The sequence below is a fragment of the Myotis yumanensis genome, unplaced genomic scaffold (assembly GCF_028538775.1).
Source record: "Myotis yumanensis isolate MYYU_CA2020_CCGP unplaced genomic scaffold, mMyoYum1.0.hap1 SCAF_22, whole genome shotgun sequence".
In the NCBI taxonomy this organism is placed as follows: domain Eukaryota; kingdom Metazoa; phylum Chordata; class Mammalia; order Chiroptera; family Vespertilionidae; genus Myotis; species Myotis yumanensis.
This window is the reverse complement of record NW_027223773.1, coordinates 9,253,637-9,281,567: the sequence shown is the minus strand read 5'-3', so window position 1 is coordinate 9,281,567 and position 27,931 is coordinate 9,253,637. Positions and strand designations below refer to the sequence as shown.

The following is a 27,931-nucleotide window of genomic DNA, read 5'->3' as shown; positions in this document are numbered from 1 at the left end:
GAATGAATAACCAAGAAAATGCAGTTGGATGCACTAAATTGATGAATGATTTAAAAACATTGCAAAGGAATGCATGTCATCTTTTTGATGCAATAGAAGTGACTAGAAGCAATCAATTGGACACCCGAGAGTTGTTTATAAAAAGTGCACTCCAAAACTCAATTGAAACTAATATCTTCTAAACTTGATTTCATTAGCTATCATTACCCTGCTTGCCCACAACCTAATTAATGTACATAACTAGAGGCATTTAATAATAGTAAACAGAAGGGTCTGGGCATTTCTTAGAGGGAAATACATTATAAAGCAAATGGTAATAAATTAACATTTAAAGATTACATAACTGTGGAATTAAAATATAATTTTAAGAATTTATAGATTTCATAATGACTTGGATATTCCTGGTGTATTTGGTGTATGTTAAGATTGCCACAATTAAACTGGCTTATTCTAAAATGAAAGGAGTAGCAAAGTCTACTAAAAAAATCCATTAAAAACAAAAAAGTATAAGCAAAGTGTGAAGGAATGGATCAGTCATTTCAAATTAAGCCCCAGATAATAGATAATAAAGGTAATGTTTGTTATAAGAGGTTGCTGAGAGTAGATGATAAAATCTGGATTTTTGACATTTCAAAATTCTTTTAGTAAAGTCTCAAAGAGAACCAATAAGATTCCATCTTATGTAAATGTCTACATTTGCACATGTTTTTGGAGTTTCAGATATCACTGTGATGGCATTATATAAAAATGCAATAATAAATATGTGCTTTGCATGTGTTTAAAAAAGAGTCAGTGCATGTGTGTGTATAGGTGTGTGTATGTATGTGTGTGTTTGTGTGTGTGTACAAAATACAATTTCTTTAACTGATTACACTGTTATTTCCTCATTTTATACCCCTTTCTGGATGTGTACAAATATTAAAGTTTCAAAATACAAGTTAGTCTGAACCTAATAAAGAAGACACAGTTACCTAAATTTTACTCTGATATAAAATATATACTAAAATTAGTATAATATAAAGAGAACCATATTTTAAAGTTACCTTTTTCTTTCCTAAACAAAATATTGATAAAATGACTCAAATGCCATAAATTCAATGCAATGCCTAATTTGTTGTCCCCTATAATAACTATGATTTTTTTCTGGCTTTCTTATTTCCTTGTAGGTAGCACTGATAGAAAAAAAGAGGGGGGGGGGAGCTTGTTATCACCTCTAAGAAATTACGTATTTGACTTATGTGTATATACTTACCTAGGTGAAATATGAATTAAGTCACAGTTAAGCGCCGCCCCCCGCAAAAATTCTTAGAATAAACCAACCAATAATATTTTTTAGAGACGGAAAATACAGCACACTGAATGACTATCAGTTTATAACTTGTAAGTATCTTTGCAATATTAACCTGTAATGAGAGAGAGAGAGACAGAGAGAGAGAGAGAGAGAGAGAGAGACTGCAAGCCCTCACATGCCTCCCAGGCCCCTAAACAGAGCCGTTTGCATAGCCCATTGAACACCGTTTAGTAAACACAAGTGCACAAGACCAGGGCGGCTCTGTCTCCCTGTCCCCCTGTCCTTCCCAAGCGAGGCGGGGGCTCTGTTTCCAGTACACACTCCGGTTCCGTGTGAATCCTGTTTGATGTTGTTCACACCTGCTGCTGCCTAGCCGCCTGCTGGTGGCGGGGGCTCCCGCTGCTCAGAGAGAGCCCCTGAACCAGGAGCCCGACAACAGCTCTGGCGCTGACCTGGCCACACAAAGCCCAGCAGGGTCCACGGGCAGGAGACCCCGCCAGGGCTTCCTCCTGCTGCCCAGGAGGCTCTGGAACCCGCCCCCTCCCCGTCTGCCACCCAAGGAGAAATGCAACCAATTGTTCTTTTTTTGGAAAGAAAGACTGCACCCCATTGGCTGATTTATACTCCTCAGCCTTTTATGGTTTTGTGGGTTGTTGTTTTTTGTAAAATTAATGCCAATCCAATAAACACAGGCACACACACACACACGCACACACACACACACACATGCATGCACGTGCACGTGCGCACACACACAAAAAGTCATTCTAACCAGATGTACATGCCAGCCACTCTTTGTGTCTTTAGCCAAAGCATCTGCACCTGAAACAAACCTAATCACTAATTTTAAATCCTCTATCGCTCAGCTCCCTGCTCCTAGAATTTTACATCCAAAATGAACAGAGGTACGAAATGTATATTCTGCCATCAGTGGCCACTGTGTGTCCAGGACAGTGACCTGGACGCTAAAACCCCTCTCCCCATCACCACCCCTCACTTCCCCCCCACTCCTCCCCCCACCCCTGCACTGCATGTGCCTAATAGCAGACATCAAAAGGAATGACTCCTTTTTTGATCTGAGTGCCGGCGATAAATCAAATTCAGTGGCACCGACAGGGAGGAGTGGACTGCTGGGGGGAAGCTCCAAGACTGACTGACACTGGACCAGTCGGAGGCTCTGGTGCAATCAAGTCCCAGGAAAGGGTGCCCAGACTCCTCTCTCTGAACAAGGTATACGCTGTCATGCGCTCACCCGGGGGAGAGACAGTTACCCCGTTGACCCAGTCCTCATGTGACCCCAGGATGCATTTTGTGCTGACATTTCCAGCTGGGCCCCTCCCTCCAACCTGAGGACAGAGCCAACACCCTTCCTATCTGGGCTGGATTCTGCCCTCAGGTAGGCACAGCAGGCTCCTATTGGCCAACTCAGCACACAGCTCCCGCCCTCCAGGGCCACACCTGGCGGGGCGGGGGGGGGGGGGGGGGGCGGGGGGGGTCAAGTGGAAGCCCTGGGATCATTTTATTGCAGCTCCTGAAAACACCCTGCCTACCTGCAATCGCCAATAAGGCCTCATGGGTGCCCCTGCCAGCTCGGGGCGTTCCACACCTGCCTGACCCCCACTGGCGCACAGATTTAATGGAGCACAGACTGCATGCTTCTCTGGGGGAAGCAGGAAACGCACTGACTAGCATATTAAGGTCCTGTTAACAAATGAAAGTGAGTATGAAATACTGGAGGTGTCGGCAACTTTTTCCCAATTTGCTTCCTCACTATTCACCCTCAGCCAAGTGCACTGTGGGGAGGATCGGACTTGAGTCCACTCCGGGTTGGAACACACAAGTCTTTTAAAGAGGACACATTTACCTGGATGCTCAGAAGCAGCTAGCTGCACAGGTGAGAAGCCAAATGCACGCTTTTCCAGTGTGCGTAATACTGGAGGTTTGGAAACTAATGGTACAGTGGTTCTCAACCTTCTGGCCCTTTAAATACAGTTCCTCATGTTGTGACCCAACCATAAAATTATTTTTATTGCTAATTCATAACTATAATGTTGCTACTGTTATGAATCATAATGTAAATATCTGATATGCAGGATGGTCTTAGGCGACCCCTGTGAAAGGGTCTTTCGACAGCCAAAGGGGTCGAGACCCACAGGCTGAGAACCACTGGTGTTAGGGGAAAGGCATCATTGTTAAAAATGATACTATAATATACTTGGCGTAACTGTAGATAGAATTCATCTGTCTCCCAAAACCTCACACAGCCCATCATAAAATAAAATAAAATAAGAACAACAGTTGTCGCTTTCAATTTGTTTATGGAATATGGACAGTTTAGTGATAAATTTGATTATTATGTTGAATCACATAAAATTGCTGATTTTTGACCATTTTTTGACCTACAAAAATGGCATTTTCATGTAGTTCAACCTAATCTAATTAACTCCTATCACTCACTTTCATGCAAAAAAAAAAAAAAAAGAAAAAAAGGGCCGGTTTTGTCAGGGGATGTCATGATTCCCAACTTTATCTCCCTACCAATGTTCCCTGCGAAAGCCATCTCTATTGTGTTTTGTTCTTTTTCATTACTATCAGGACGAGAGAATGTATCAAGTACACGTCAAGGCTTGAACAGCTTAAGATTTGGGGTACCAGGTCATCAAAATGTCATTGGAGCACAGCAGGTTGGGTTCAGTGGTTGAGCGTCCACCTATGAACCAGGAGGTCATGGTTTGGTACCCAGTCAGGGCACATGCCCGGGTTGTGGGCTCAATCCCTCGTACGAGGTGTGCAAGAGGCAGCTGAGCAAGGATTCTCTCTCGTCATTGATGTTTCCGTCTCTCTCTTTCCCTCTCCCTTCCTCCTTGAAATCAATAAAAATATATTTTTAAAAATTTCACTGGAGACGCAGTGGGGCACCTGGCAACTTTCACGCATTCAGTGGAGGGTTTAGGGGAACACACACCTTTCTGAGAAGCAGCTCGTTGACCCCATGTTAATGGAAGGGTAAGTGTCCCCCGCAAGTGCTGAGGCTGCACCAGGATGGAACCTAGTGGCCACCCCTATCCCTGAGCTCCTCTCAGAGGGACCCGCCGACACAGGGATGCTTTTCCCCCAGCGACTTTGTAAGTTTGCTCGGGACACAAAGACCGCGGTACATCAGCAGCGCTAGCGGCTTTCGGATCAAACGATGCTTAGCGTTTTGCATGTAGTATTGGCGGTATGATGAATAACCCCTCAGATAAAAAGAAGGAAAAAAAAGGAAGCAGCCCTACTCTGGGTCAAGGTGTTTTACCTGCGGCTGCTGCCCAGCCCCCCTTGCCCGAGCCCCCCAAGCATGCCCACTCCTGATGAAAGTTGACTTCCATTGCTCTCCTCAGGCAGGGATTTTTATTTCCGTTGGAAGCTTAAACCATCACATTTCCAGTGATGCATTTTTATGTTTACAACTGACATCTTCGCAAGAGAGCGAAAAAACCCTGGCGCAACAGCTCAAGGCATGAAGGTGCCTGCAGTGAGAACTGAAATGATTTTACACCTAAATGGAGCCCGGTTGTTTTTAGTTAAAATTTAATAAACCTTAAACCGACGACCTTTCTCCCGCAGAAAGGGCCCGAGTTGCAAAAAGCGAACTTTCCAGTGAAATATATTTTAAGGAGCGACTCCTGAACAAAGGGCTATTTAAAGCTGAGCGCTTTGTCAATTTATCAGCTTGTGAACATTTTGTCCCCGAAGTCCCCGTGCTGCTGGACGCACGGAACGGCCGGGCCTTGCTTAATCGAATACTATTGATTCGAGTGTGTCACAGTGATCTCATTGAGAGTAATCAATAGTAATCCAAAATCAATCCATCTGCTCTTGCACTATCATTCATCAAATCTGAATACGCCAAATTATTTGTAGGCGTCACATTACAGAGGGGAGAAAATGGGAGAGAAAGTTCATGGTTTATACTGATGAGCAAAACCAACATCTCTCCTTTTTTTTCTTTTTTTTTTTTTTAAGGGGAAGTGCTTTAAAAATGGACTCACTTGGACAAATCCGTTTCTCTTCTCATCCAAGTATTCCTAAATTTATAACAAACCTCATTCCATTCCTGAGCAAAAAAAAAAAAAAAAAAAAAGCAAACACAATACGATTTCTTGTACAGGAGTTTTCTGGGTACGCAGATGATATAAACTCACAGATGTCCCTAACTTCTTAAACTGCACACCAGCTTTTACAAGCCTGTCACCCACCTGCTGCAAAACAAGGAGACGCCATTGAGATAGGACCTAACTGCATCTCCTAACATCAGAAGCGATGCCTAACAGAACCGGAGTGGGCAAAGGAATACTTAATTTCTCCAGAGAACGTACAACCGAGACGCACCAGCTTATCAAAGGAGCTGCTGTTGACACGAAAGGGTCTTTTATCAACGTATTCACCTGTAATTTCGCCCAGGTAATAAATCCTCCTATTCATTACAGCTCCCTCCAAAAGCGCTCCTGCTATTTAACTGGAATGAAGGGGAAAAAAGGCTCTGAGTGTCTAAAACATTTACTTTTGCTAATGTAAAAGTGCTGGCATTTTCCTTCACTCCTGATAAGCTGGTGCCAAGAGAAGTGATTATTCTTTTCTTATTCAGAGCCTATCAGCATTTGGAAAAGCTCTCTCAATCTTATCAGGTGTAGGAACAGCACAGTGGCTGAAAACAGTGTGTGCCCGCTGTTCGTTCGTTCTCTCTCTCTCTCTCTTTCTCTCTCTCTCTCTCTTTCCCTCTGCCCAGCTATCTGATCGACCCTCCGCTAATGAACTGTATTTACACACAATCCAACATAAGTTGAATCTTCCACACATGACAGCCAGATTCTACCCTGCCATAGGTTTCCCTGCTTCGATATCAACTCGAGTGCCCCAAACTGACAAGAATCAAGAAAACACTATAAAAGCACTCAACTAGAATGCATAACAAACAGAAATAAAAGGACAACAAATATGCAAAATGGAAGGCAGTGTCTTTGGAATTTGGGGGAAGGAGGATGTACTGTGTGTACAAATGGGGCTGAAGATCAAGCACTAACCTTTTCCCAAAGTAAACGATCCTTTTAGCAAAACAGGGGAGTAGAATGGATATATTTTTTAAAATGCTGCTGGGATGGAGGGGGGCCAGGAAAGGTTTTTTTTAGAACTGAGCACACGCACCTCCATTTCAGGTTATTTCAACGCGGAGACACAGAGGTTCTATAACCTAAGCAAAGTTGATAGACAATATCCTCAAACGTACCCCATACAGTGAAGACAAGATAGAAAGCAAGGCTGTCACATAGCATGACCACATTCTCATGACAGATTCCCCACTCATGAAAGCCTGCAAAGATGCTCTACATTTAAGTTGTGTTCACTATAAGAAAATTTTTTTAAAAAATAATAATAAATACAATTTGAGTGCTGGACCTCATTATTTTTCTTATTCTGCAGACTTGACCAAACAGTTCCACGTAAAAGTAGGAAACAGAACTCATAACCCAGACTAGCATGCGCAGATGATCTGCTCTCCATTTCTATCTATTAAAAAATGCTTAAGCCAGGTCGTGGTTCCTACGAATTGAGAGACAGACCTAATCATGAGTGGGTAGTTCTTTGGAGCATGAAAGACAACAGTGACATTTCTAGAATGAAGAGGAACCAAAGGACTAAATAACAAATCCCCAGCAAAGAACCTCTGTTGGGCTTCTGTGCATACACGGTCCGCTTGCCCCTCGCCTTCCTTTGCTGAGTGGCTAGGAGAGAACAGGAAGAGGCAGCCGCACACACCCACAGGAGCCCAACTCCTGATTCTGTCCAGACTCCAAGAACCTTCCATGAGATGCGTAGGGCAAGAAGATGAATGAGCCAAGTGTGCAGTTCAAGGCTACTCAGCTGATGGTGGCTCTTCCATCTGTGCCTGACTCTATGATCCCAGGACCTACGAGGCAGTCTCATTGACATCTAAAAGGGATGCATTGGTCATTGGAGGGGACCCAGCACCAACTGTATACAGTCGCTTTCTCATAAGAGGAAGACAGGATTCTTATCAACCACATAGGGCAGGCAAAAGTAGGTCTACTGTTGTGATTACACAAAACAGTTTATTATTGTGTTATTTTATTTATTTATTAATGATGGTATCATTTATTTATAATCTTTGTCTTCTTATTGTTAATGTTATTGCTATTATTTCATATCTTTACTTATGATTTGTCATTTAGGTCAGGATGGCTGGTAATTTAACCTACTGTTGCCCACGCCTGTCTGTATGTATCTTTCCCTTTCCTCGGTCATGAACAGTCGGTTATAAGTATGATATTCCTCCTCAAAATACTTGATCTATTGGAATAGATTCATGGATGGGAAGAAAGCTTTGTCAGAGCATTTCTTCACCTATGAAAATGAATACAATTTAACATGGTCACCTTACATATTTGGGAAGTTCAAGCACTATGGTCATTTGGAATTACGGAGGGCAAAGGGCAGCGATTCAACAACCTCACATTTGAAATTTTTCTCTGAAATGAGTACCCAAGTCTATATAATTTTTCACATTACCCACCATTTTGCTAACTCTAAGTGTAACTACAGACCTTTTCAAAGCAAAATATAAAAATAAAATGCAACAACGTATTAACTGAGAAGTACACCTTTTAAAACATTTTAATTTACATTGTAAGTATTAAAAGGAAATACGTATATTTATTTAATGAGTCCTTTTGTTTAAATTCTCTAAAGACACTGCAGATGAGTGACATCTCCCTAGAATAGAAGAAAAAGAAATTGTCATGTGCAAGGAGACCCCTCTGATGGTGGAGGAGAAAGAAAGAACTTAGTGGACTTCCACCTATTTTCTGTGCCTAAGTTCTTGTTTTACTTTTTAAATTTTTTTTCAATTGAATAAGCCATACCAAAAAACAAACAAACAAAAACAACAAAAAACAAACAAACAAAAAAACACGTATAAGGTTTTTGTCTTTCTCAGAAAATGTATGTCAAGTACCACAGAAAACAGATGCCCTGTTCAAGGTAGGTTGACATGGCTCCCTCTCATCTGCCTTCTTACATCTGCATTTACCACTCTGCCAAGAACAACTGAAGGTGGCCACAACCAGCTTTTTGAAAAATAACTTCTTTGTGCCATGACTGCTTCTAACACAGTAGAAAGATTTGCACAAGCTCAAGTTATACTCTTTATTTAAAACTCATAATGATCTCTGCTGTCTTCATTCCCACAGTTAGAGTTGGAAAGAGAAGCAAGCAAGTAATCAGCCTGGTTTCTATCACACTCCTGGTAGCCATCAGTCCCTGATATAACGTGAGAATGTAGGGGCAGCTTCCCCTTTATTTAGGACTATCTTAACCAACTCTTTGCCGAGAAGGTGTATGATGAAGCGAAGTTAAATTGACACGTCTGTGATATGCCCGACAGCCCTCAGGATGCCCGATATTAATTTGTTTTCTTTGGCTACATAAGTGCTGCCAAAGCATATTACCCATTATGTGCACTTCCAATCAAAATGATGGAAAGTATAGATGCTATTTTGTTACACTCAAAGCCATACCAGAAAGCACAGGGGAATGCATATGACAAAGACTGCCTTCTATAATTAAAATATAAATTTCCTTTTAAGGTTTGTTTATTTTTACAGTGTAATCTAATCTTAGATAGGCTCTCCATGAGTTTAGCACTTTAAATAAGTATTTAATAGATGTCAAATGCCAAAAGCAAATGCTTTCATTTATCATATTGTGTGAAAGAATTCCATAGGTTATATTTTGATGGTCAGTGCTGCATGTTACATATCTATATTCAAATGCACATATGCATCTGTGCCAGGGTATTAAAATGGATTTGAATTGATCAGTGAGAAGCCAATTTATTTAAAACTGTACCTTTTCTTATATTGCTTTGCCTTAATGAGTTCTCTTCCAAATATACATGCATTGTCATAAATTAAAAAGGCATAACATTTGAACAAATCAAAACATAAAAAGCAAGTTTCCTCCAAACATTTAAATCTATTTTCTTAATTAAAAGGGGACTGGATGAACCTACGCAAACACGACACACACAAAATCTAAATCGTCTCAATTTGATGGTTTTGCATAATTGATTAGAAAATACATTTGGAAAAATACTGAGAAATATTGTCCAATCAGAGGAAAAGAAACACCTGGCACAGCTGTAAAGAAAAAGCAGAGACAAAAAGAGGTGTTTGCTAAAATTCTAAATGAAAATTATTTTTACTAGCGGAGGTTCCCTAGACCTTCGACAATCTACATCTAAACTAAACTTGAAACAAGAAAAAGATGCCAGGTAAATCCTTCAAAAGGCAAAAGACTGTCATTTATCAGCCTTAGATAATAAAGGAGCTAATTTTGATCTGATGGATTGACAGAAGGAAACAGCAGGATTTTTTTTAAAAAACACAGAAACATTAGATTTGTTAAAGTGCTATGCAAACAAATAAAATAAGAAATAAATCTAGGAATTTAAACAGAAAAGAATCAGGATATAAAGAGCATTTGGTAAGTGTTTCTTCCCAGCCTTCATTCAGATTCACTAAGCAAAATCACAGACTCCTAAAATTACCTCTTGGGGAAAGAATTCAAAAACTCCAAAATCTATGATGTACTTTATACAAGCAAAATAATTATTCATTTTCTATATTTTCTTGTAGCAGAAAAAATAAGCTATTGACATATTTATATAGTGCAGAAAAAGAAATTCATATTTTGCATTTATTTGAAAACCTTCATGTTTACATTAAAATATATTTGTCAGATCCAATTGTAGCAGAAAACCATGTAGCTACGAGCTTATTCAAAACTGTTTCTTGGATATGGGCCCAAACCATTAAAGTATGCATTTAATATAAGTAGCTTATTTCCTATTTTACAAATTATTTATGATGACTAGATACTGAATGTAGGAATGGTACAAATTAAAAAATGTATAAAAATCAGAAACAAGTTTACTTATTAGGTTAGCTGGTCACCTGTCTTTTATATAGCAGTTGAAGCAATTGAGTTTAAAATCAGATCTGATAAATACCTGAAATACGAATACCAGGTTAAAATGATGCCTGGCAAATGTAACTGACAACTAACTGATCAGAAAAAAAAATACCTGGGACCCACTTTGTTACATACATGTACATGGACACTGTTAGCAGTATCCCTGTAGTATATACTTACACCTTTTCCCTCTATGTGCATATTCACATGCATATTACACATACACACACACACACACACCGGCACACACGTATGTGCCTCCTATCTGCTGAACTGCATTTCAAAGTATCTTATTGAGTATTTACTTATTTGCAATGGCACAGACCACATATATCCAAATACACGTGATGATGAAAATAATCAATGGCAAAACATACAAAATGCAGTAAGAATCATGTCGCCGGCTGAGCTGCTCGGTGTCATCCCTGCGCGATCCAATACACACAGAAGTCTGATTGGAGAGAGAGAGAGCCTAAATATTTCACTGTCAGAGAGTGGGGAGGGCAGCGATTCATTTCCATCTCCCGTGCTTTAGGACAATGACAATTTAATACCAGGCCAGCGGATGTAAAAGAGATAAAAACTGAACAAACTGGGCCGGCGTCATCAAAGATTTTCTCCAGAGGGCTGGCTCGGGCCGGAGCTCAGATGCACTTACAACAGATCAACACTGTATTGTTTCTCACTCCCATGAATTTGCTCTGAAGCAAAAATCAGGGCACAGCTTATCTGCTATAGGGCTTGAAAGTTCCACGGAGGTACCGCGGATGCTCTTCTCTCATTTCTAAAAGCCTGACAGCTGATTCTGGAAACAAGTTTATTTCATATGAAATCCTTGGTTCCTTAGAAACCGTGGCTAGTCATTGCCACTGGTGTGACACAGTTAACAATCCAACGCCCAGATTCTCAATGATTTTATGCAATAATAATACAAGCAAAGCCTTCCAGGCTGAACAGCACGGGAGGGGTCATGCAAAGGGATATTTTGTGTGAGTCACGAGGCTAAGACAAATGTGGAGGGATTTTTCACCAGTGACACGAACTTGAGGTTGGGCATTCTGCCTACCTTTCAAAGGCACGGGTCTTCTTTGTCTGGAGTCTGGCACGAGTGAGTTCTTGGGAAAGTATCGTGAAACAGACTCCGGGAGAAGTTACCTGCCCTGTGTGATGAATAGCGCCACGAACCTAAAATTAATTGCGAAAGTATGACCTGGCTAATGAGATGGCCCTTATCTTTTTTCTGCACCGGAAGCAACGGGATTCTTCTGCTGGCTCAATATTTGACAAAAAAAAAAAAAAAGTCTAAAGTATGATTAACACTAAGTAAAAATCTGATAAAAATACCTCAGAGATACAAAATGATCATCAATTCTAAGATCTGGGAAATTTGGAGTGAAAACTGATTTCCTGCCTTATTTTCTTTTTTAACCTTAATTCCTTGTTTGCTTGTTTTTGTGTTTGTTTGCTTTTTTCACTTTGAGACAAACAAAACATATATGTGTATATATTTTCTCCGGCCTCTACTAGCATTTTTTAAAGCTGAATTGCAATACCATTCTTTATAAGATGGTGTACATATATATATATATATTTTTTTCCAGGTCAGAGTAAATCAAAGAAATCTATCAAAAGCCGTCCATTTAGGAAAAAAAAATTAAAAAACAGAACAATGACACCTTACTGGGGAGAAAACACTAGAAAAATGGTCATCCATGCAAGAGAATTAATGGATATCCACCAGGGCTTTGCTAATAACATGGGTTAATTACTGCTGCAACATGCTAGGCTCAGTAAATAAAACAGCAGTGCCATAAACACATTAAGATGAGAAACCATCACTCTAAGAACCGACCAGCACCGTCACCCTTGCCTCTGCCCTGGCGGTGGGAAGCTGTTTCCCAGCCCTCGCTACAAAGAACGGTTTCTAAACTTACCACCAAATGTGCAGGGTGACACATCAATACAGTGACACAAAGGGCTGGTGAAATGCAGGGTCCCATCACCCACTCGCCACTGCCATTCAACCCTTACTGCATGAACTCAGAATCACTTTATTTTATTTTATTTTTTTTGCTTACTCCAAGGAGAAATCACATATTACATAATATCCACTGTCTGGCACTCGGGACTATATATAGCTCAGGATATATATACAAATAGCAGTGGCTATTTAATTTTTAGGAAAAAAATAGAATGAATCTGTTCGCTTCAGTGACGTGAGGGACACGGTTACTAGACTACAGCTCAAGAACACTCCCCCCTCAGTGTAGCTGATTGTCACTTGCAGCAATTTACAAAGAAATCATCTGGAAACCCCACCCACAGTTAAGGTTGCAGGTATTTTTAACAGATTTATAGAGAAGAAACGGGAAGAAAAGTAACATGGGCTCCGAGTCTGGAGTTTTAAGTGTTCTTTCTTAGAAAAATAAACTTCAAGTGTCTGTTCATAGTTATCAAATAATATCACATCTAAATTTGCTTAGGCAACCTCCTGCCTTTTAAAAAAAAACTGCATCCCTCTGATTTAGGCTTCTTGTTACTGTTTATATACATTTTCCTTCCTGCCTGTACTTATCCCATATATTCTGACATTATAGTCTTACTTTGGGATAGTTGTATTTCAATTTACTTTAGCTTTGACTAAGGAGAGATGAGGCAGAGGGGGGGGGGGGGGGAATCAAAACCCTGAAACAGAGAGTGCACCATACAAAATAGAACTTGCAGAGCTCTGAACAGCAATCTCAAAACCCCAATTTGTCTCACTGTCGACGCCTAGATTTCAATTGATCAGGCTGAAATGTGCCGGACTGTTCCCTCCTCCCCTTGCCTGTTTTGGAGCGTTTCAATTGCCTTTCCCTTTCCCAACAGCTGTGACAACTGTTAAAACAGTCAGTAAAATTAAGTCCGCTCCATAATCCTGTAGTCAATGTTACATTTTAATCAGAGGTTGAAAGGGACTCGTGTGATGAGCACACTCATTTAGAACGATTAGACTGACACATATGTCAAAGTGAACAGCGATATTATTTTCATCTATTTACCCTATCAGTTATTCCTGCTATGAAATGTGGAACAAGCTTTCAAGTATTATGTTCCTTAATGTGCTGGCACACTTCCTAAAATAAAAAAAAATAAAAAAATACATGGTTATAGTTTAACATCTTAGGCTCTCCTTATGGTCAATGGATTGTACGAACCTTTTCCCACAGTCTCCCAAGCAGAAAAGGTCCAATATTTCCCTCTGATACGGCATTCCTGGTTTCATTTCTATGTATATACACACACGTGATGGGGTTTAACCCAGCACAATTACTATGAATATTAATAGCGTGTATAAATTCTGTGGTTTATTAATTGAGACAGAGAGGCAGATGCGTTGCTCAGCGTCCGGTCTTTCTGTCTGTCCGGTGAACCACGTAACCATCAAAACTGCATCCAGACAATAAATCTGGATTTTTTTTAAAGATGACTTTTAACGGAGCCAAAAAGAAAGCTAGTTTGAATCTTGCGCCAAAGCCAAAAGGACAGGTGCCCTGATTTCATTTACATGCATCTGCTTTAAGAGGCTTATCTTGACTAATGATTCAGATGAGCCCCAACAAGTTAAATTCAAGGAAACCGCTTTTAAAAAGCAGCCTCTAGGGGATTTTTTAAAGTTTGTTTATTTATTTAAGAGAGAAAGTTCAGACTCTGGGTGAGCTCCGATAAGGTGTCCTTCCGGACATGAAGACAGTGCAAACTCCCCAATTCTCCAGCCTCAGGTCCACTAACCTTCAAACTCCACTGGAGGGAGGGGGTGGGGTCCTACCTTTGTTTATTTTTCATTTGTATTTTCACACAATTTAAGGTTGTTTCTGCCTTTGAGGGTTTCAAACTGATGTACCCACAGCCTTCCTATCTTTCGGTTCCTCCTAAGTCCATCTCTTGGCTAACATCCCCCCGCCCCGTGAGTGTGTGTGAGTGTGTGGGGGTGTGAGAGCATGCATACACACACGCACACGCGCGCACACACACACACACACACTCACACTCACACTCACACTCACACACAGACAGGCGGCCAGGGAGACTGCAAGTCACTTTCATTTCTTAGTTAATTACCGAGCAGTGCAAGATGCAGGCTCTAAGGACAGCTAGTGGACATGCACTATAGTGCACTAGCTCATCTTCTGGACTTTTACATTTTCTTCACAACCTACAGAGAAAATGCTGGCCAAAAGCACGCTTTTCAGAAGTATAACAGTTGGTATTAGGGAAATGTGAAAGCCAAGCAACAAACAGACGAGCCAGTCACAGCTCCCATGACGTACTAATATGTTTATATTAACAGTAGATTGAAATTAAGTTTATGATCTGCTCATTTACACAAGAATGCTTAATGTACTTCTCCTACCCCCTGTGCGCTTCTCCCCCATTTTCAGTCACCCAAATACACAGACAGACCCATGTGCATAAAGATATTCCTAAATATGAATTAAACCGCGTGTAAGAACTAAAGTACTTTTCTGTGTTTTCTGGACAAGATGCACAAAACAAATCCACAATCTCAACACTGTCTATTCAAAGGGAAATTTTAAAAAGTCACGGCTGTTCCTTCTTTCTGGTTTTTTTTCCCTCCCCTTAAATATTTATAATGTGTGAAAATCTCATGTTACTTAAATGGACTGATTTGTCAGTTTAAGTGCTGACTTGAACGCTAACCATGCAAATAACATTATTCTAGCCCCGGATTGCAAAGGGCTAGTTTCGAAATTGTTCTCCGAAGGAGCATTAGGAAATGTGCAATTTCGCCTCTAACTCTGCCGGGGCACGAAATGACAAGGAGCCCCAAATATCTGTCACGCTGCAAATACAGAAGCGGCACTCAGTGGTATACATCACTGGGAATATTGTATTTTAAAACATCTTTCCTGGGGGAAAAAAATGGGTCCCAGTCAAAGATGCATTTTAACAGTTCACCAAGCATGCGTGCCAAGTGCCTATTCTTAGCACCTGAATAAGAAGTGACTGTCACACAGCTGTTTCGCTGACAGTCCCTGCGCTTCGCCTCAAAGGTAGCATTGTAGTCAGAGAACAATTCTCCACTTAGGAGAATTAGGAGATCACCCTGCACACAACAGCCACAAGACAGACAGAACGCAAACAGGCACTCCACTCCTGCCCGCAGAACACCCAGGGTGCTGCTACCTGAACCGGGGTGCACGGATACATTCTGCCCCCCCCCCCCGCGCCCCCTACGCCCTCACACACACGCACCCCCACCCCACCCCACCCCACGCCGAGTTTGCCAAGGAAAAGAGAAAGGTACCTACTCTTCCTCGTAGTGCAGGGGAAAAGATTCAGGGAGGCAAAGTTCTACCGAATCCATGTGCGGCCGGCAACCATTATGTGCGCACCCCCCAGCAATAAATCAAAGTTTCCTTGGCAGAGCGCGGTGCAATTAACACGCAGGTTCTCCCGGCGACAAGCCCTATAGGCTCAGCCAGTTGGGACCAAAGCTCTCGCACTCTCCTCCTAATCAAGGACTTAAAGCCCCGATTGGAGCTTATTAATATGAAGTAGGGCTTTGCATATGCAGTCCCCCCCCTGCCCAGCCTCGCAGCCGATTGGGGGGCCTCTGCCCAATCAGGACCCAGGCGAAGGGAGGCTGCGGAGCGCGCAGCCAGGCAGGTGGGAAGGGTGCAGACTAGCCGCGTGGGGGTGCACGCAGCGCCGGGACCGCAGCTACACACGCTCCCCGCTCCCTGTACACACGGAGCTTTTTCCTTTCTTTCTTTCTTTCTTTCTCTTTTTTCCCACCCCCTGCGAAGCTGCCCAACAAACCCAACTAACTCAACTCGCGGGAGGAGGCACTGGTTTCTAACCTCAGGTCTCCTTTTGCCTTGCGAAGAAGAGCTCACCACGCAGACTCTCAGTTAATCTGGGGAAGGATTCTGCGGAAGGTAGAGAATGAAGTTTGTCCTGCCCGTTCGTTGTCTGTGTTTTATCCGGCCACCGGGCCCCTTGGCTGCTTGTGTAGCGCTGTAGTCTCTCGTGCTATCGTCACTGTGGTTTTTTGTTTTTGTTTTTTTGTGGTTTTTGCCCTCCCCCGATCATTGATAGATTCATGTGCATATACTGGGCGTTTTAAAGAGTCTAAGGCATTCTTCTCAATTGTTGGGGCATGTGAGTGGTGATCTCATCTTTGAGGAGGAATTCAGTTTTTCTCAACTACAGAAGAGGAAGTAGTGCCTCCGGACGAATGACATGACGGTGGATATTATCTGCGTAAACATTTCTTTACCTGCTGCTGTCTGCCTGCCTAGGGAAATAGGACACATCGCTTTTCCCAGCTGCAGGACTCATTAGCCTCTCTAGTTGGGGGCAGGGGGGGGGGGGGGCTGGGGCTGTAGGGTAAATACTATATTTAATGTATCTCAGTGCATTTGGACAAAACAAAGACTGCATGTTTGGGACAGACCAGCCTGCACTTGAAATATTCGGTGTCATATACTTATTTCAATACAAGCTTCCAAACTGGGAGACAGACACAAGTACAGATGATTTTACCCCACACATCAGCGTCCCAATAAAATGCCGGTTACCTATTTGTTCCTGTACAGAACACATCCTGGATGCTTTTCAAAATCAGCTCAGAAACATTTTGTAAGTCATCACACAGTCTGGTCAGGATAAGGACTCCTTCCAAACAGATAATGTACAAAACTAAGAATTCTCCATCAAAAGTTCCGGGGTGTATTTTTTTAAAGGATGTAGGAAGAGAAGATGTTTTGCCTCTAATAGCGTGTTTCCTATACTAAAGGTTTTTCTTAGTCCTATTTAAAAAAAAAACAAAACAGAATTTTTTTATATAAGCAAATGCACTTGGAATAGATACCAGCTATTTATAGGAAAGAAATAACTGCTACCTTATGGAGAATGGAAGAGCCACAATTTTGATATAATTCATCTCTACTGCTTACCAACCTTTTGTATTGTAAGTCTACATGGTATAAATAATATAATCTTTGAAGTCAAAATAAATTAATTCAGATACTCAGTGTGTATTAAATTCACTAAATCAGAACTCTACTGTTTTTCCCAACCCTCTCAAATTTTCTAGGTCTATAAAAAACAAAACACTGAAATAGAACAGCCCCATTTAAATTCAGAATATAAAAGTGACAGACATGATTCGCCCTCCCCCACCCACACCCTCCCCACAGAAGAAGGCAATTTGCCTACCCTGTATTTAGCCATATCTAAGATTTGGGCCTGATTCCTTTTATTTGTGGTCGAAATGCATACAAGTTTCTAGATGGGAACTCCCATAGCAAAAACTGTGCCTGAGAAATCTGTATAAAAGCAGGTAGTAAAAGCTTAATTACCAGTAGCATTATGCTGTCTATATTGTTAAATGTGAACTCTGCAATTAAGATGTAAATTTGGTTGTGAGCAGTGAATTAAAAGAGCTTTGAGATGTGGAAGAAAACCCAAGCATTCTGCAGACAGCCAGGAAAAAAAAAGAAAAAGAAAAAGAATTGTCTCTTCAGTCTAAAATGAGACATGTAATCATTTCATAATTAAAAAAATAAAAAGACATTTGAAAAGGAAACATGTTTTTTTCCCCCTAAAATACAATATAAGGAAGATAGGAGCTAATAGTGCAGTAGGAATACAGTGTTAAAAATATCTTGGATTGAAAGATGACTCTTGATTTCTGAATAGACTACGATCCTCGGGGTCATGCGTAGATCCAATGATACATATTTTTAAAAGATATGCAAAAAAGTTTCCTTCTTAACCAGAGACCTTTTAAAAAATAATAATAATGATGATTTCATGCACTCAGCGCATTCAGAGTTTGCACCTGTGCAGAATCCTGTCCTGTGGTCCGTTGCTCTGCACTGCCTGCTGTGACAGGCTTTTTAAGGACAAGACTTGTAGTCAATTATTTACTGATGGACCTTAAGTCACCATGGTGCACAGGAGTTATCTTTTCTTTCCCACACTTTTCTTGTTCCCTTAGGATACTTATGTGACCCACTGAAGGCATGAGTATATGTTTTTAAACATATTTAGACCCAGATCCATGTGGACACCCTTTTTTCCGTGCTCACAGAGGTCTGTGTACCAGCATCCACAGTGGAGTCCCCACTGAGCTTTCACTGAACATATTTCATCCATGCGAGGCGCCGTGCACACCGAGCTGGCTGCTTTCTCAATGGCCAGAGGTACGCAAGCTTGTAGGGCTGCCTGCTTCCCCCTAGGGATCAATGTGTCACCTCTGCAAGTCAAGGACCTGAGATTACACCTAGTGTCTTGCAGCCAGCCTAATCCATTTAAATTTTAAAATAATATCCACGGCACTCCACTTGCCAGACAGCTTCCAGGATATTTTATAAACACACAGCTTAGTCATCTCCACAATCTCCCCTCCTCAGAGTTTTCTCCCCTTGAAGGAGGAAAGAGGGGATGATCACAGGAAATAAGCGCACCACCGGCAATATGGGTAAACCTTTAAGACTCTCAACTCAGTGAATTTGGGGGGGGGGGGGGGCGGGGGGGAACCCAACACCAAATAGATAAACAGCTGAGAATAAACACATATGGCTACTCAGCCTATACACTTCACAATCTTACCACCAGGAGTCTACCCAAAGCAGGATAAATGGACCAAACAAAAGGACCTCTTAGGATGGTCTCATAAAGAATATTAATAAGTTAGTTCAGATCAGTCGAGTATGGATCAGGCCCCGGGTCCAAGCATAGCTTCAACCTCTTCCTTAAACAACGCAGTCACAAATACCCCAAAGACTCCACTCTCAGACCCGTGCTACCCACAGATACCACGCAGCAAACACACTTCATTTTCATTTGAAAAAAAAAAAACCAACAAAAACAGAATGGCAACAAACAGAAGTGAAGTGGAAGCAGAAGGTAGGTTCCCATTGTCTATACCAGCACTTTTACTGTATTTTAATCAGGAACATTTCCTGAAACATCCCAACGGCGTGTTCTTACACTGCTAACAGGAGACGAGAAAATGCTTGGCCTTGCCAGTGATTGCAGAGGCATGGCTATTTTAGGTTCCCACCTCCCTTTTCTGAAAATTAACAGAACGCATCTGTTTTAAAATGTTTATAGTTGCCACATTCTTTTGGGAGCCAGTTTTGATTCTGAATTGCACCTTTGCCATCGGTGAAATATTTAAAACTCAACAGAGGCGCTACAGATTTAGATCTGCAAATCACCTTGCAGTCTGGCCACCTTTGCTGGCCTGTCCTGGAGATCAGACACCTTAGAAAAGCTGTTTAACTTTCGGCACCACCTCCCCTGCTGCCTGGATGCATCGTGTGTAATACAATCTACCAGAAAGCAAACCCAGACTATTCCAAACGGCCACCTTCCACTCCACAAGAAAACCCAGTGAACATCCCTGGACAAAGGACCGTGAAGGGCTGGCAGGAGAACTAAACCGCACACTCCCTCCTGACCCCACGTGGGCTGAGCGGCCTTGAGCAGGTCACGTCCCTGATCGGTCCCTCGTTCCTCGTGGGCACCTGGGATTTCTTTGATGCTGGAAACCAGCTTAGGAGCACACCTTTCCCACCGAACAGGAAGACTTCTTTCGAAGTCAGTCTGATACTTTCCTATCACCACCAAACCGCTATCAATTCATCATAGCTCATTTTCGGTTGCCTTTCATTTCGAGGGCACAGGCTTTGATATTGAAATTATTGAGTCGATTGGCAAGAAGCAATCACTTTTTTCTGCAAGCGATCACTTCCACAGAAGCGCTAATAAAATCCTTTCCTTCTGACAAACCTCTTGTCCTGTAAATCCACCCCATCCCCAAATTACTGAGTCTGTGTAAAAAACAAACAAACAAACAAACAACCCCACCTATTCTCTGGAGTGTTATTACATCACCTCCATAACAAAACAAACTCTTTTCCTAGTGGGTTTGTGAAAGGGGAAAAGAAAAAAAAAATCAAAGGAAGACAGAGAACCTAATAGAGGTTTCTGTTTAATTAACTCAGGATAATTTCACTTTCTTTTTGTCAAGCTAATAACATGACACGGTGAAATGCCACTAAAAATGAAATTATAAACTACAGTAGCTCCAGTGGGCAAACCTGACTTCAGTTCTGTGGTCTTTCCCACAGACTCACCGTGGCAAACACCAAATGCAGGTGGGAGTACCCTACAAGCTCTCTACATTCTGCATAGCATGTATTTACAGAGCAATCGTTAACATTTTGAGATTACACATTAATACACGAGTTGCAGTTATACTCTTTCTTGAATGTTAAGCACCACGAGCTAAATTGCAGAAAACATTCAAGGTCAATGTCCCGTTTTAGACCTTTTCAGGCAGCTGTAATATTATGATAATCAAGCTTAAAATATTCCTATAGAAAGAGTAAATTAGCCTTTTCACTTGAAAGATGATTATGATAAACAATAGACCTATGAGAGGACAAAATCCCTATTTTTAAAAGCCATAAATTGTTGACTCAATCATGTGTGTGATCGTCTTGTCCAAAAATAAAGGGTGGCTGAACTCGGAGAGGAAGGGGGGAGGGGAGTGGAGTCAGAAAAGGAGGGGGCAGGGAATACCAATGACAGATTTCAGAATAAGCAACACTTGCTCTGATACCAGAAAAATGATCAAATTATCCACATTAACCACCCATCTAACATATAACATTTTTGAAGCTAATATATATATATATATATGAAATATCAAAAAAAGCACAAAGTATTTTTATTCCTGATGTATATAAATTTTAAACACTATTTGAAATTTCTCTCTTCATTTAACCCTTTTGCCCAAATTTTCAAAGGACCAGTAAAAAAAGAAGTGAAATATTTACATCTGGTGTCTACATAAACAGGCTTAAAGAGATTATTACATGTTTGAATATAAATATATATATATATATATACATATATATATATATATATACATACATACATACACACACATACATATTGATTGATTTCAGAGAGAAAGGGAGAAGGAAAGAGAGACAGAAACATCAATGATGAGAATAATTGATTGGCTGCCTCTTACACACCTCCACTGGAGACTGGGCCCACAACCCAGGCATGTGCCCTGACTCGGAATCAAACTGTGATCTCCTGGTTCATAGATCAAAGCTCAACCATTGAGCCACACCAGCTGGGCAATGTGTGTTTTTGTTTGTTTGTTTTTAATGTTAGAACTTTCTGACACACTTCTAAGGTTCTTTTTTTATAAATGCATACATTTGATGAAATCCTGCTTCCCCGAACTGGGAATTATTAGAGGCGGGTGTGTTAGTCATGCCCAGCAGAAGTGAGGAGACCAGAAGGCCCAACAGTAAGAGGGTGGCATGCCTTGGGCTCGGAGGAGGCTTTGGATGAGAGTCACTTCCCGCATCTATGCCTCAGTTTCCTCCTCTATTTAATGGGAATAACAACCATAACAATCTTGTAAAACTGTTATGGGGATTCATTGAGTTAAGCCAATTTAGCACAGTATCTGGTCCTAGTTGGGAGAACTGTGTGACCCTGTGGGCCACGGGCAATCTGACTTATGCCAGTTGTCCTAACCCTAAGAATATACAATATTTCCTCCTTATACTCTCAAAGTATCTGAGTCTGGATAAAAATTTATCATTCTACACATAATGAGCTTCCTGAAAATATTGGCCATGTTATTTATAAATCTCTTTATTTTTTTAATATACTTTTTATTGATTTTAGAGAGGAAGAGAGAGGGAAAGAGAGATAGAAACATCTAGCCTGCAACCTGGGCACGTACCCTGACTGGGAATCAAACCATGACCTCCTGGTTCACAGGTCCATGTTCAACCACTGAGCCATGCTGTCCAGCCGAGCAAAGATAAGATGACTTTAAAAGAGAAGAGAGGACAGGCCTGCTAGGTGCTCTAGCACTTAACTTCCACTGATTCTCTTATTTATTTATTCCACTGAATACTGAATACTTTTAGAAAAAAGGTGGATTTCTCTTCTTATAGGAGAAGAAGAAGGGAATTAATGAGCAGGAAAAGACAAGGTCTTGCCTTTAGGCCACTCTCTACCTCTGCTCGCTGCCTGTAATGCTTTAACCAAGTCCTGTATGTTCAAGTCCGCGGCTGCATTCCAAGAGCCAGACTCTGCTGAGAACACATCACATCAGGGAGAGACCCGGAAATTTTCTGGGGAAAAAAAAATCACACTTTGGGAGCAAAAAAAAAAAAGAGTGAGACAGAGAATTCCTTTCCTGCTGCCCTGGGAGATTAAAATAACAGAAATGGTGACGGGGAAGGACAAGGGGCCTGGGGACACTCCCAGACGCTGACTCCCGGAGGCTTCTTATCTCACCTGGAGGCTGTCACTAAGTGCTCAGCTATTTGTATCCCGAGCTTCCTCCCACCCAACCTGGTGCTGCTTTTCTAGCAAATAACATCCTTCAAGGCCCTGTGTTTCTCTAGCTCTGTGATCACCTTGAATGAGAAAATGGAGTCAATGAAAGAATATTTTCATTAGTGAGAAAGGAAGCAGGTTAATTCATCTTTCAATAAAGAAGAACTCTAGCCTGCCTGGCTGGTATGGCTCAGTGGTTGAGCATCGAATTCAAACCAGGAGGTCACAGTTTGATTCCCAATCAGGGCACAGGCCCAGGTTTTGGGCTCGGTCCCCAATGGGGGATGTAGAGGAGGCAGCCGATCAATGATCCTCTCTGATGGATGTTTCAATCTCTCTCTCTCCCTCTCCTTTCCTATCTGAAATCAATAAAAATATATCTTAAAAAAATTAATGAGAACTCTAAACAAAGAGGTAAAATTTAACAAAAGAGTAAGATTTTGCAAACTTTTAGATTTTTAAAATCAGCTATTTAGAAAATTTTAAAATTATAATTAATAAGTAGAATATCTAATATTTTTTGCAACACTTCAACTTGAACAAAGCAGTTTTACACATGTATCTTTTGTTCCTCTCAACAACACTGCGGGGCAGGTCGAAGCTATATTATTATTATCCCCATTGTATAGCAGAAAAAAACTGAGGAGGTCCAAAGAGTGTATTGGATGGGCCAAAGACATTTGGCTGTTATGCTGCAAAGTCAGGACCTAAATTTCTTGTTTTTTAAATTCCACATCGTTTGCACTCCCAATCTCAAGCTGTTCCCAATAAATCTTTTTGTATCCTCCTCTTTCAAAGACATGCACGGAGCACAGAAAAGCACTCCCCGGTATGCATTTCTGTGCACCCGAAATTGTTCTGTTTTAGGAAAGTGGAATAAAACCGCATCTGGTCATTACATGCCCGTTTCTTCCTTTAATCTAAAGAAATGTTCCCCTTTAGGATGTCTGCTCCAGTCAGACCCTGTGTAAGTTTCCTGGGAAAAACACATACAAGTGAGAACTTGAAATACACAACAGAAATGGGAAGTCTCAGCATCCCTTCTCTGTAACTGATTTCTCTGTAGGAAAGGCTGGGTGTAGTGCCCATAGCTTAGGTTCCTTTCTCTCAGTTTCACAGCAAAGCCACCATCATCTAATCCTCAGGTCTCAAAGCCAAGGAACAAAGAGCCCTGAGGAGGCATAAAACCATTCTTCATCGGGACAGAGGCAATGATAATTTTTAAAAATTTAAATTAAATTTTAAAATCACCCTATTGGCCTGGAATTTCTCCAAGACTTCTTCATTAATAAAAAAGAGAACTATGATCGACTCAGGTAATGTAACAGCTTTATAACCCCGTGTTCCCTTCAGAATTATTCAATTCCATCTTTCCAATCTCTCCAGGAGGCTGTGGGAGGGGACGCCTTGCTCAGTGCCGGGTGCTCTTGGGCCTGGGTGTGTTATGGCAAAGATATTGGAAGGACGTGCGGCCACAACTCGTTTTCTCTATTAGCAAAGATGATTAAATGAGACAATATGAGCTTTAATGGGCTCTTTCTGTGGTTAGACTTTTCCAGTTTGGCCCCACCAATGGCCTCGTGCCCATCGATTGGGCAGTTACTCCTATACAATTATTCAATCCCTGTCAATGTGTTGAGATGCACAGACTGTAAAGGTAAACATTTTATTTTTACCAGACTTAATTCATGGGGTCTTACTGCAGGGTGGGGGGTGAGTTACATTTTATAAATAGACCATGTTGAGTTACAAAGAAAAGGCTCCTTTTCTTGAATTATAATTATAATGTTTAGTGACACAATCCATAGAAACCCCTTCCAGTATTCATTTTTTAAAAATATATTTCTTACTGATTTCAGAATGGAAGGGAGAGGGAGAGAGAGAGAGAAACATCAATGATGAGAGAGAAACATTGACTGGCTGCTTCCTGCATGCCCCACGCTGGGGATTGAGCCCGCAACCTGGGCGTGTGCCCTGATCGGGAATCAAACCATGACCTCCTGGTTCAAAGCTCAACCACGGAGCCATGTCGCCTGGGCAACCCTTTCCCGTATTTCCAGGTGACTGAAATGTCTCCTCCATGAGCCTCCTCCAGGGGACCCCAGGGGGGATCATGGACTCTCTCCTGTGTCCCATAATGCTTTGCACTAACTGGTCTACCTGGTTTGTACAAGGAACCTTGGACTATGTCTCTTCACTCTCCCTTTAGTAAGCACCTTGATGGCCTTTAATCATCAGATTGTGCCCAGTGCTGTAATCTGGACATTTTGGGCTCTTGATAAATATGGGCCAAGAAATTGCTGCTTTGGAGCCCTCCCCCCTCACCCTCCGCAAAAAAAAAATAAAAATTGTTACATCCACGTTGTCTGTTTTGCAAATGAGTTTCAATATTTTTCTGAAGAAATCCTGTCAGTATCTCAATCACTATTTTCATAATTACAATCACGTTTTCATAATTAACAACTCTCTTACTGAAACTGTTTTTTGACTTGGGAGGGAAGGAGTGTGGATAAGAAGAAAATGCTGACTACACTTTTCAGTATTCGTTTTGTTGCAGTGATGGCAAAACCCTGCCCTCTCGCCACCCCTCTCCCCAGGAGAACCTCTGGAACAATTGTTTACTAGTTTTGAGTACGGAAAATCATATTTGTAAATGAATCTCACTGGAAATGACCAACTGCAGTCTAACTTGGGGACAAGAGGAAAAGGGTAAAATTAAGCTTTGGGGGTGGGAAACGGGAAAGCATCTGGGGGCCTCAGCTTTACCGGGTGATGTAAGGCTGAGAAGCCACATTGTCATGGATCCATCAGTTTATGACATTTAACTAACATACATGCAGTGCTGCCAGGCACCCAGGTGAAAAAGTGACCCACGAGGTGTTGATCACTGAGGTGCTGGGTGCTCTAGCCCTGGTTGGTTGAGCGTCATCCCATGTACCGAGGGGTTGCCGGTTCGATTCCTGATCAGGGCACATGCACATGCTCTGATTTTGTGGGCTCAGTTCCTGGTAGTGAGTATGCAGGAGGCAGTTGATCAATGTTTCTCTCTCTCATCAATGTTTCTTTCTCTCCCTCTCCCTTCCTCACTCTCTAACAACAAAAAAATCAATAGGAACATATTTTTAAAAACTAAAGGTGTGCTGTAACCCTGTGCTTCAGAATAAGAACAGATGTGGAATATTTTGACAAAATATTAACGCGGTACCGTAAACAACAGAACTGAGTTGCTTTCCCTTTTCTTCCTTATATTCCTAGGCATTGTTTGAATGGTGTTATACTGAATGAGGCTAATTTTTCTAATAGATAATAATAATCAAGTAGCATCAGAGGTGGGGGGAATAGAAGGACTGGGGTGGGGGAAGGGGGAGAGGGCAAAGTACTAATGGAGATACTAGATACCAGACCTGAGAGGTAAAAAAAAAAAAAAAAAAAAAAAAAATGACTGACCTGTACACTAAAAATTCTAGAACTTTCTAACTCTTGGCAGATTCCTGAACACACACACACACACTGTTTTCACTGTTTTCTGCCTTTCCCTGTTTCTCCCATTTAGCAAAATCCTACTTATCCTTAATATTTAGTCCACACCAGGGGGTCAGAAGAGGCGTCTTATAGGACGGAGCCGGCATCCCTCCATCCTCCCCATTAACCAGATGCTATTGACGTTTCCCCGCATTTGTTCAACTCCCCCATGACTATAAGCTTCTTGAGAATAAAACTGCATCCCGCTCATCTCTCTAACTAATCCCAGCTCTTAGGACAAGTGCACAAAAGATGATCTCTAAAGACTCATTAATCGGAACTAAAAAGCCGCCTGGCTGTGGGAAACAGGCAGGGATTCCCGAAGAGGCAGGAATAAGATGTCATAGAGCCGAAGCTTTATTTGTTTAAATCACACGTAGCCAGGAGGATCTCTGTACCTGACTGTCCCAGGTGATCTTTCGGACTTTCCACCTGAGCTTAAGTGACACAGCTGCCCAGGGCTCCGGCCCAGTGGATTTCTCTGGCCAGTTCTTTGAAATGCTAATGGGTCTTCTCTAAGGACACAGGACAGTCTCTACCAGGGTTTCCCAAAGAGAAGCATGGTGCTACCTGGAAATTGCTCAGTGTATGTTCTCCGTCCCACCTGGAGAAACCCTGAGGGTGCTCCGGACACCGATGTGTTAGCAAATCATCCAGGTCATTCTAATGCAGTGGTTCTCAACCTTCTGGCCCTTTAAATACAGTTCCTCATGTTGTGACTCGACCATAAAATTATTTTTGTTGCTACTTCATCACTGTAATGTTGCTACTGTTATGACTCGTAATGTAAATATCTGATATGCAGGATGGTCTTAGGCGACCCCTGTGAAAGGGTCGTTCGACCGCCAAATAGGTCACGACCCACAGGTTGAGAACCACTGCTCTAATGCATGCTCAGGTTTGAGACGCTGTCCAAATGCAAGGATTTTTTAAAAAATAATAAAAAAGACAGAAGAAGAAAGAAGAACAAGCAGGCTCAGCGTCCAACCTCTTTTCAAAGTGAATTTCCCTAATATGCCTCTTCGACATGGGTCAGGGAACCCCAAAATCTGAAGAGCTGGTATTTCAGACCAAAGCACAGGGAGAGTTAAAGATGTAAAATCCTCACCTCACGCCCCTGGGGAGAACGAGGTTTAAGATGCACATGACAGACAAGCCTGTCCCTTTTCTGGTGTCTGTCCAGCCAGATGCTTCAGACTTCCCCATTTTTCCCTGGAGATGGCCTTGGAGATGCGGCCAAGGCCACGTCCCAAGTCCGGAGTCTGACTCCTGACCTAGGGAATGTGACTCCCTCCCCTGCTAAGGGCAAGCCTGTGAGTCACGGGCTCGCTGTTATTCTACGTTTAATAGGCCTGACCTGTGCAGTATTTTCTAATCTGGCTCCAGTCCTATCTCTAAATTCTCTGTTTTGAATGAATACCGATTTTTGTGACCTGGAGGCTGCTCCGTAATGAAATGCAAACAATGAAAAGGCTAAATCAGTTTACCAAAAAATCTATTTGTCCAGCCGCGTGGAGATGTTCCCAATTTAGTCGGGTGCAGCCCAGGCGGCCCTTGATAAGGGAGTTAAACAGGGAGCTGCTCAGCGAAGGAAAATAAAGGCCTGGGCACTGCCGATATATTGTCCTTTCAAGAGCCTTTGTTGTAACTTGTAGCTAATTAAATGCCCTCACACAAGAGATGTACACATGC

The 27,931-nt window shown here is 41.8% G+C and overlaps 1 protein-coding gene across 7 annotated transcripts in view; it reads right to left on the bottom strand.

Annotated features, from left to right (window-relative positions):
- The window catches only part of ESRRG (estrogen related receptor gamma), a 432,435-nt gene that overhangs the window by 154,395 nt on the left and 250,109 nt on the right, over window positions 1-27,931 (bottom strand). The window contains exon 1 of one of the 7 annotated variants that reach the window (XM_070401092.1): window positions 15,634-15,814. The exons of 5 other annotated variants lie outside the window; for them this stretch is intronic. In XM_070401092.1, coding sequence (XP_070257193.1) covers window positions 15,634-15,689 — 56 coding nt within the window. In that variant the 5' untranslated portion in view covers window positions 15,690-15,814. Of the gene's footprint in view, window positions 1-10,698; window positions 10,761-15,633; window positions 15,815-27,931 lie in introns of those variants that run through there. One more of the 7 variants, XM_070401098.1, reaches the window with a different exon arrangement.